This window comes from Triticum aestivum, chromosome 7B (genome assembly GCF_018294505.1).
Source record: "Triticum aestivum cultivar Chinese Spring chromosome 7B, IWGSC CS RefSeq v2.1, whole genome shotgun sequence".
In the NCBI taxonomy this organism is placed as follows: domain Eukaryota; kingdom Viridiplantae; phylum Streptophyta; class Magnoliopsida; order Poales; family Poaceae; genus Triticum; species Triticum aestivum.
In genome coordinates, this window is record NC_057813.1 from 669,675,529 (window position 1) to 669,686,686 (window position 11,158).

The 11,158-nt window shown below is 46.7% G+C and overlaps 1 protein-coding gene and 1 pseudogene across 1 annotated transcript; one reads left to right on the forward strand and one right to left on the reverse strand.

Moving 5' to 3' along the window:
- The first annotated feature begins 1,911 nt into the window (after positions 1 to 1,911).
- On the forward strand, positions 1,912 to 2,892 carry LOC123158986 (uncharacterized). The gene has a single exon (XM_044576794.1). It carries the CDS (start codon positions 2,287 to 2,289, stop codon positions 2,563 to 2,565), a length of 279 nt encoding a protein of 92 aa, XP_044432729.1. The 5' UTR covers positions 1,912 to 2,286; the 3' UTR covers positions 2,566 to 2,892.
- Positions 2,893 to 10,383: 7,491 nt separating this feature from the next.
- The window catches only part of LOC123162225 (receptor kinase-like protein Xa21), a 4,431-nt pseudogene continuing 3,656 nt past the window's right edge, over positions 10,384 to 11,158 (reverse strand).

The following is an 11,158-nucleotide window of genomic DNA, read 5'->3' on the forward strand; positions in this document are numbered from 1 at the left end:
CCAAGTACTTCAAGAACTTAAATACTCTTTAATAGATGAAAATAAAAGAATTTCTAATTTCGATAGTAACATAATGTTGGATCCATTCCTTTTGAATTGTCACTTTGTCCATCATGATTCTTGGGAAGAGACATTGGCAATAATTCACCTTGGACAATTTATTTGTGAAAATGTATGTCTATTTAAATCGCACATAAAAAAATCCGGTCAAATTTTCATTGTAAATATGAATTCCTTTGTTATAAGAGCAGCTAAACCTTATTTGGCCACTACAGGAGCAACTGTTAATGGTCATTATGGAGAAATCCTTTACAAGGGAGATAGGTTAGTTACGTTTATATATGAAAAATCGAGATCTAGTGACATAACGCAAGGTCTTCCAAAAGTGGAACAAATCTTTGAAGCGCGTTCAATTGATTCATTATCCCCAAATCTCGAAAGGAGAATTGAGGATTGGAATGAGCGTATACCAAGAATTCTTGGAGTCCCTTGGGGATTCTTGATTGGAGCTGAGCTAACCATAGCCCAAAGTCGTATCTCTTTGGTTAATAAAATCGAAAAGGTGCATATGAGCTTTGACCTAAGTCAAACTTTATAAAGATTGACCAAGTTTATCGAAAACAATCTAAACTTTCACAACAACAAATATATAATGATATGAGAATATATTGAATGATTATTCTAATGGTATTGATTTGGTATTGTGGATGTTAATAATTTTTTGTACAAACTTGGTCAAAGTTTGCAAAGTCCTGACTCGAGAGTCGAGACAAAGCTAATATGTGAAGTAAATAAAAACGAAGGGAGTACAACAAGTAAGGGCTTCATTGATTCAAAGTAATTTATAGGATTTGGATCTTATGATTTTTTTTCCCTACATACCATGTTTGATTTGTAGGATTGCACTCTATTTTGCAGGAAATCTCTATTCACTCAAATGTTTTTGTACAACTTTACTTTCCCTATTCAAACACTCCATTATCCAAATTCATTTTCGAACCCTGAAGAGAACATGGAGAAGTCCTATTCCGCGTGCAATGCGCCCAAGTCCGACCAAACGCGCACGTCCCAGGATACTAGCTTTCGCTGCCAGTCAGCCTAGTTGGGACCATCCACAAAAGCAAAAGAAAAAAAATAGAGAGAATATATGAAATATTTCAAAAATGATGTTGCTCATGAATTTGAATACCTTTTACACAAAATAAAAAAGTGAATTTAAATGTGTTTATGGATTTGAATCATGGTTTCATGAATTTATAAAATGTTCCCCGATTTTTTAAAAAATATTCGCAAATTTTTGAAATAATCGTGAATTAAGAAACAATCTCGAATTTGAAACAGGGGAGGGGAGCAGAAGACGCCACGGGCTTCCGACGGCACACGGGACACGCATGATGATGATGCCGAAGCTTGTACGTAAGCCCAGTGCGATAAGGCTGTGCGCAGCACGCACTCACGCTTCCTACGCGTCCAGATACATACTTGCATGGACGGACGCATCCGCGACCCGTCGGGTGTCCGTTTGCGCTTGTGTGCACGGCGACGCCGGGCGCCGATCGAGCCGCCCCTCCCCGGAACAAGCCAAGAGCTTTCCTGCGCCAAAGAAACCACAGATTTCGGGGCATATCCGCAGGCGTTTCTCGAGTCAGCCGGCCACATCATTCACCCGTCCACCGCGCCGCCTACGGACGCACGCACCAGCGGCGGCCGCCGGACGAGGTTAAAAAAGCCACGGCGCGCGTGCGCCGTGAGCCAAACGAACCGCGCACGTACCTACCTGGGGCACTGGCGCAGCTGCTACTTTCTTGTCACGGAGCACTGGGAGGGGAGCTCCGGCACCGGTGGATGGATCCCATCTCCCAAGGCGCGGTGAAATGCATGTGATGTGAGTCGCCCAAATTTGGCCCAGGCAGCGGGGTCCTCGCCCCTGCCCGTCGTGTCCGCGCCCGGCCCGGTCCCCAGCAAAATGACAGCGTCCGCTGACGGGCGGCGTGCCGCGGTAGGCGCCACGCGGGCGCGCGCGCTGGCGGCCACTGCCACGGCGGGATGTCAGATAACCAACCGCACCACCAGCAACAAAAGCCGCTCGCGTGTTGGTGAGTGCGTTACTCGCCCTCGCCACCCCACCGGAGTTAAAGCCCACCGCCCCGCCCCCGCGCCCGCACATCCATCCGTCTTGTAGGCTTGTAGCCAGGTAGCCATCCAGCCAAGAGAGCAGAGCGGCGCTCCTGACCAGCACAGCACCCTTCGATTTGCGGCGCCGGGAGAGGGGAAGAAGGGGTCGACATGGAGGGGTCGTCGTCGGCGTCGGCGTCGGCGTCGATGGGGGCGGCGGCGAGGGCGGCGCGGGCGGGGGCGAAGGTGTGCGGCAAGGAGGAGAAGGTGGTGGGCGTGCAGAAGGCGCCGGGGAGCTGCCCGTACTGCGGCGGCGGGGTGGTGGCCACGGACGTGGAGGCCAAGTGGGTGCTCTGCTTCCTGCCGCTCTGCCTCAAGAACAAGCGCAGGTTCGCCTGCACCGCCTGCGCCCGCCGCCTCGTCACCTACCCCGCCATTGTCCAGGACTAGCTGCTGCTTAATTAGTCCTTTTTCTGTACTAGTATTTCATTCTCCTCCCCCCTTGGTTTGATTCTCTGGAGATTGATCCAAGAACTGAAGATTTTCATCAGATGCCAGATCGAACAACTGGAGATCGATCGATGTGCGTCCCGGCCGGTCGCTTTCCGTGCGCGCGGATCTTGATTTGGATATCTGCTTGACTGTTTTCTTGATTCTGGCTAGATGTTTCTCGCTCCGTCGCTCGTGGGTTTCAGTCTGGCTAGAGATCTTCTTTTACTGCTGCTGCTGAGGGATGATGCGATACAGGAGACAGTGACTAGTCTCGCTGCGAGTTCAGACGTGTGTGATCTTTGTGGATGTGCCTTTTGACTCCTATATGCGACGTGTCTGAAATGGTTTCACGTCCTTGTTGACATTATAGGAAATATCGCGATCGAGCGCATGATGATGCTGATGCTGATTGCCCAGAGTCTGGAAATAGAACATTCGTGCGTGACCTTCGGTACATAGTAGTAGTAAATTTAACACAGTCGCCACAAGTGGCCGATCGCCATAATAATCGCCCCTATGATGATTTTAGTGAAGGACAGTCTAAGAGCATCTATAGAGCTGGGCATCCTAAACCCCCCCTTAAACGCCAGGTCACTGACCGGTTAAAAAAAATGACTCGGACGAGCGCCTCGAACGGGCATCAAACGTCCGGACTGACCGGCACTCCTCATATCCAGTCCAAATATGGGGCGGATATAGGAAGGCCTGGACGCGACCGGGCGTGTCCGCTACGCTAGATTGACGATGGGATCGCACACGGAATCGCCCAGAAACCCAACAGTTCGACGGGCGTCTCCTCCGCTGGGGGTGTGAACGCCACGTTGCGTCGCTCAGCTTGCCGCCCAAAGCCAAATTCGGCTATTTAAACCGGTCGGCATCCCCCAGTCCTATCCACATCAACTTCCCCCCTCTCTACGCCGCCAGCCCGAGCCCATCCACCTCTCTCCCGCTCCGTCGTTCTTCCCACGCCGTCCGGCTTCGCCATGGCCCAGCAATAGAAGATGACATATGTTATGCTCACGCTAGAGCGCCGGTTCCAGACTGAGGAGGAGATTCGGGCCAGGCGTGCCGCCCGCATCGCAGCCGGCCTGCCTCCGGACTCGCCGGAGCCGGAGCAACAGCTAGTTCCAATGGAGGTGGCGGATCCGAAGGAGGACGAGGTGGCGTCGGCTGCGGGCTTTGGCATGAAGGACGCCATGGCGGAGTTCGCGGTCGCGCAAGCGGCGAAGATGACGGAGCAGCAGGCCATCCCGGAGTCCATCCAGGATGAGGCCTATGTAGAGGCCATCCGGCAGGAACAAGCATCGACCGACGCATTTTTCGTCGAACTTGACGCGCAGGCGGAGGCGGAGTAGCGCCAAAGTTGCGGCTGACGATGTACTAGAGCCGAGCACGGACATAGTCGACACCTTCGACGAGGATTAGGGTAGTATAGGTTGATCCGCATAAATTTTCCTCGTTTGCATGCTTTGTATGCCCGGGGGCATTTGATGGCCTAGATTTGCAGTCTGTTAGCGAAAAATGCATACAGAGGTCGAGCTCCATAGAGCTCTTTATTATTTCAGCAAAATTATTATTTCCACATATTGAAAAAAACTGGAAAAAGTATATACATGGATGTATATTTATAGTATACACATATAAAATTTCATGAACATATATATTCACATTTAATGTATACAAAAGATAAATACATAGATTAAAATGGGCTTTTTCTTTGTTGTTTTTGGGCCAAATATTTATCTTTTTTGTGAAGCATGCAAATAATCGAATTACCTGATGAAATTTTTTACATACTTGACGAACATGCATATGTATTTGTATAATTTGTTTTTATTTTTTTTGAAACTTTTAAGTATATTTTGATATTTTTTGGGCAAAACCTCTGCAACACCACTCTCGTCTGTGAGCCTCCATCTATGCGGCATCTCAAAAACAGTTTGACACGTGCATCATTTTCTCTCCCGATGCTCTTGTCGGGCGCCGGGGCGCCTCCTTTTCCTCACCGTAGCGCTAGTTGTGGCCCCTTCAGGTCGTCCCTAGTTCACTCCAACGACGCCATGGATGCTGCCTCGACGCCTGTGTCCCAGTCTGTCGGTTTGGAGTCGGATCCCGCGACTTTAACGGTTGTCGTGTCGACCGCATTTCATGCTCATCTAATTACCGTCAGACATAGCCTAGGCCCGTACCTCGTCCACCCTATCGGAGATGACTCAAGCGTATAGGTGACATATCCTTTGGTGCCGCCCCTAGGTGCCAACCACCTCCTTCAATCCTCGTTGCAAAGAGACAGAGGAGAAAGAAGGGGCGGGCCGCGCCCATGCCCTTCCCCCCTTTGTCCGAGAGGAGGTGAAAAGCAGGATCAGAAATGCCATTGAGGTAAAAAAATCCCTCTGCCTTGTATTTTGATTGCTTTGATTGAATGGGACGTGACATTGAAAAAAAATACATATTGGCCATGTGCAATGTTCGTGTCTTCGCGTTGCCGAAGATCTGTGTCATAGTTGCCCAATAGTTCTCATGATTCAGAGCTAAAACAATCATATATTATGGGTCAGAGGGAAGTACCTAGTAGATGTTCATCTTGATTCGGCTTGATTTTTTCTTTCAAACCTTTTTTCAAACCATGCAGGAGAGCTGCATGTATTATACTTCCTCCGTTAAGTATTTTTAGACATTTCAAATGGAATACAACATACAGATATATGTAAACATATTTTAGAGTGTAGATTCACTCATTTTGCTCCGTATGTAGTTCCTTATTGGAATCTCTAAAAAGACTTACATTTAGGAACGAAGGAGTATTAAAGAAAGAGGGATAAACAACACGACCAATCCAAAACAACTCAGAAAGAAATAGAAAAGTGAACTACACACCCAACCGAGGAAGAGCTAACACGCAAAACCCTACAAGCCTAACACAAAAGATGCAGCTAATGAAGGATCAGACGACCAAAACTCGCCACCTCCCATTGCCCAGCGTCGGCTTTGATTTGATCAACGACATTTTGTAAAGGCGTGAAGCGATCATCAAAGACTCTTCCATTTCAGTAGCCGGCCGTCGAAGGAAAAACCTTTCGGTCCGCTCGCTCCGTCGCTCATGCGTTGCAGTCTCGCTACAGTGCTTCTTACCGATTGTGATGATGGATGATGCGATGCAGGAGGCAGTGAGTAGTCTCACTCCGCGACCCCACGGCCACGTGTGATCCACCGCGTGGCTTTCGCTCCTGTGCGCCGAGTCTGAACTGAAATCGTGAAACGGTAGCACGTCCATGTTGACATTAGCAAATCTTGCGAGTCGCGATCGAGCACATGATGAGGGTGATGCTGACGCGCAGGTCTGCAACATCAGCGTTCAGCAATAGCCAGAAAGCAGTCCAATGTAGTTCTTTTCAGAACACACAGTATTTTTATTTTGTACTAGCTGGATAGATGTCAGTCTCGCTACAGTTCTTCTTACCGCTGCTGATGGATGGATGGTGTGATACATGAGTGACAGGGAGAGGTCTCGCTCTGAATCCCGACGTGCGCGATCTTTATGGATGTGCTTTTGGGTCTGTTTGGTTCCCAGCCACAGTTTGTCAAGCTAAAATTTAACAGCCACACTTAAATTGGTATATTTTGGCTTGCCATATTTTGTTGTCTCTATGATCCACTTGTCATAGAGATAATTTTTTTGTCAACTTTTGCCAAAGTTTGACATCCAATTTCTCAGCCACACTTGTCTCCAACCAAACATACCCGACTCCTGCTGCGCGACGTGTCTGAAATGGTTTCACATCCTGGTTGACATTATAGGAAATCTCGTGATCGAGTGCATGATGATGCCGATGCTGATTGCCAATGCTGATTGCCCTGAGTCTGGAAATAGAACATTCGTGCGTGACCTCCGGTACACATGAGTAGCAACTTTAGCAGACTCGCCGCATGTGGCCGATCGCCAAACTAATCGACCGTATGATGATTTTTTTAGAAGGGCAGTCTAAGAGCACGTACAGCTTCCTCGCAAAAATAAAATGAAAAATAAGAGCATGCACAGCTGGGCATCCTAAACTCCCCTCAAACGCCCGGTCATTGACCGGTCAAAAAAAACCCGACCCATACAGGCGTCTCAAACGGGCATCAAACATCAGAGCTGACCAGTATTCCTTATATCCAGTTCAAATATGGGACGGATATGAGAGATCCAGACGCGACCGAGCGTGTCCGTCACGTCAGACTACGATGGGATCGCACACGTAATCGCTCAGACACCCGACAGTCCGATGGTCGTCTCCTCCGCTAGGGGTGTGAACACCGCGTCGCGCCGCTCCATCTCGCCGCCCGAAGCTTAATCCGGATATTTAAACCGGCCGATGTCCCCCAACCCTAGCCACATCCACCTCCTCCCTCTCTGCACCAACAGCTCGAGCCCATCCACCTCTCTCCCGCTCCGCTGCTCTTCCCACGCCGTCCAGCTTCGCCATGACCAAGCAAAAGATGGCGACATATTATATGCTCACGCCGGAGTGCCGATTCTAGATAGATCGAGGAGGAGATACGGGCAAGGCTCGCTGCTCGCATCATGACCAGCCTGCCTCCGGACTCGCGGGAGCCGAAGAAGGAGGAGGAATAGGAGGACGAGGACGAGGAGCCGAAGCAGCAGCCGGTTCTGATGTAGGTGACGGATCCGGAGGAGGACGAGGTGGCGGCCGTTGTGGGCTTCGGCATGAAGGACACCATGGCTTAGTTCGCGGTTGCCCAAGCGGCGGAGATTGCGGAGCAGCAGGCCATCCTGAAATCCATCCAAGATAAGGCCTATGTAGAGGCCATCCGGCACGAACGGGCAACGACCAACACGCTTTTTGTCGAACTTGATGCGGAGGTGGAGGCGGAGGAGTCGGAGTTGCGACTGCCAATGGACATCTCCGACGAGGATTAGGGTAGTATAGGTTGGTGTACGTACGATTTCCTCGTTTGCATGCTTTGTATGAATTTAAAGTTTCAAATATGAAGTATCAGGATGTGTCCGCGTGCGTTTGAGGGGGCGCCCCTATGTCTCACCTTCAACAAGTCTAGGTTCTGACTCACTGAAGGGGGCGAGCGAGATGGGCCGGCCCACGCGTGCAGAAAGGCCACAACCACTTTTTCTGTTTTTTTTTTACATTTTTGTTTTTTCTCTTTATTTTTGTACTCCTGTTTTATTTTTATTTTAAAAATATTACAAAAAACACTCTACAAAAACATCTAGAAAATGTTGAACAAGTATTTTAAAAATGTTAATCAAGCATTTGGGAACATGTAGAACAAGTATTTGAACAAATGTTAATCAAGCATTCGGAAGATATTAAACAAGTATTTGCAAAATATTAACAAGTATTTGAAAAATGTTAATCACGTATTCGGAAATGTTGAACGCGTATAGAGTTTTTTTTCATCATGTATTAAATAATGATGAATTTTTAATCATGTACATAAAAATGTTAATCAAGAAGTCGGAAACATGTAGAACAAGTATGTGAACAAATGTTAATCAAGCGTTTGGAAGATACTAAACAAGTATTTGAAAAATGTTAATCACGCATTCGGAAATGCTGAACGTGTATAGAGTTTTTTTCATCATGTATTAAGTAATGATAAATTTTTAATCATGTATATAAAAATGTTAATCAAGAATTTCAAAATAATGTCGAACAAGTATTTAAAAAATGTCAATCACGCATTTGAGAAATGTTAAATGTGTATAGAAAAAATATTGACCATGTATAAAAACATGATGAAAAAAGTTGATCATGTATATAGAAATGTCGAACAAGTGCTTGAATAATGTTCATCAAGAGTTTGGAAAATGTTAAATGTGTATAGAAAAATGTTGACCATGTATTCATAAAATGTTAATTCTTTTATTTGAAAACTCTTAATCACGCATTTAAAAAATGTATAGAAAAAAATATTTACCATGTATTAAAAAACACGATGAAGGGGGGAAGGTTGAACGAATGAGCGGTGGGGACACGAGTGAAAGATGGAACCTTGGCTTCTTTTTAAATATAGTAGAGATAGAGATAGAGAAGAGATAAAAAATGTGTAAGGTTGAAAACAAATGATACTACATTATTTTTCTCATCCAGAAACACACATATGGTTTTGGTTTCTGTTTGACAAGGCAATACAAGAAGATAAGCTGAAGGAACATGATGCTTACTTGTGCTTATTTGTCAGTGGTGTCATCCTACGGCCGAGCATGCCACGGTGTTGTCGCACGACCCCTCTGCAGCCAAGCCACCACCCTTTATCGTAGCCTGGCCAGATCACACAACAACGACCTTGCGCGACCCCTCCGCCGCAGTACCATTGCCCTCCGCTGCAGCTACACACGTGGACGCTCGATCAACAGTGTCGTCACCATCCATTGCGTGCCGCCGCCGAGTTTCTAGGGTTTGGGGAAGATTTAGGGATAGGGACGAGTCGGGTACTCGGGTTGAGATGGCCGGTTCGACCTCTCCTTCGAGATGACGGGGATTATTTTGTCCACGTGAAAAAAACTGACAAGAATTAAACGGTAGACACAAATTGGAGTGACAGAAGTGTCATAAGGGCACAAAATTTAGACTTAGTGTTAGATAGGGAATATTTTTTGTTTCAGTGTAAAATAGGGAAACTAATTTTAAGATAGTGTTTTCTTAGCAAACTTTAAGATGGTGTTAAGTAAGGAATTTCCCTCTTTTTTTCTTTTTTCTAACAGTCACCGGGGGAAAGAATCCTCACTTGAATATACTCTCTTTTTTTTAGACCAGCAGACCGTCTCATCGCCAGCCGCCAGCCCACTAAATCATGATTTCTCTAGCCCAATAAACAGGATTAGAAGATAACCAATGCGGGCCTACTGCTTCTGCTCTGCTTCCTCTCAACAGTAAAAAATTATCATCTGCTCTGCTTCGCCGGGTCCTCCATTTCTTCCGCCACTCAGCCGCCGGCTTGCGTCTCTACCCGCGGGCCGCGGCCACCCTTCCCCGCGACGAACTCCGCTGTCAGATTCCTCCGCCCCGGCGGCAGCCTCAGCCTCAGCCTCAGTTCTCGACCCCCAAGATAGAGGTCACGCCTTCTTCCTTCGGTCCTTCCTTTCCTACCAACCGATCTCCGCGATTACTGCTAGTTTACATGTGATGCGCGCACGATGCAAACCCCAGAAGGGAATGATGTCAAAGCGTGCAATCTAAATCTGATAGCTAAGATGGGTCCATTGTGCTAGACTGCTGGTCATGTACTCATATAAATCTTATCTTACGAAACCTTTTATCCCAAACAAGTTGGGGTAGGCTAGATATGAAACCCTTTCACGAGGACTTCCCAGGAGGTCACCCATCCTAGTACTACTCTCGCCCAAATGGGTTTCATACCCAAAAAACTGGCTAGTTTTTACGTTGGCTCGCCAAGCCTATCACAACCCTTAGATATGAAACCCTTTCACGAGGGCTTCCTAGGAGGTCACCCATCCTAGTACTATTCTCGCTCAAATGGGTTTCATACCTATGGGACTGGCTAGTTTTTACGTTGGCTCGCCAAGCCTATCACAATCCTCCTCCTTTACCCGGGCTTGGGACCGGCTATGCCTAGAAGACATAGGCGGACTGGTCATGTACTCATATAAATACTTTCGCAAAAAGAAGTACTCATATAATTGATAAGTACTCCATCTGTAAAGAAATATAAGAGCGTTTAGATTACTAAAGTAGTAATGTAAACACTCTTATATTTGTTTACAGAGGGAGTATATACGTAAAACACTCAAGGTGGTTCAAAAAATTACAGAGGGATAAGCTGGTACACCAATTCTCACTCTAATCCTATACATGAGATTAAAGTTCAATCTTAACAACCGAGTGATTACAACAAACAGACGCATGCGCTACACCCTGGACTTATTCTAGAACTTATGGTTTATACAACACCATATATAGGTACAATTCACCAGCACAAATATACCATTATGGCAATACAACAAAGATTCGCAAGACACAACTGCATTTTTTTGTTTGGAACAAGCTGGAGCCTGTTGAAATGGCAGCTTGCTCCCCTTAATCCTTATGACCGACCCTGGCTAGTCGCATTGATTGAATGGCTTTGTATGCTTTAGTTTATGGGTTCTATTTCCGCGCGCAACCCCTTGTCAAATCTGCCTCTTATTATCTGCAACTCTTTCAGAGCTTCCCCGATTTCGATGCGATTTGTCGGTGTCTCCTGTGAACACGAAATTCCAACGTGCAAAGCGGAGGTGATGCAAGCAATTCTGAGATCCATGGTGCTGCCAGAGTTTGTGGTGCTTTCTTCGCCATCTTCTATCTCTGCTAGTAAGTATTGGTCTATGACCTCTGCTGCCCTGTCTGGCAATGACATTTGCACATACTTGTGAAGGCCAAAGGATTCTCCAAATTCACTGTCCGTTGGCCTTTTCCCAGTGAACATCTCCAGCAATAATATCCCGTAGCTGTAGACATCACCATGGATTGAAACTTCGTTGCCTAGTCCGTACTCTGAAATTGACAGAAAATTATGAGCAAAATGAAATGGC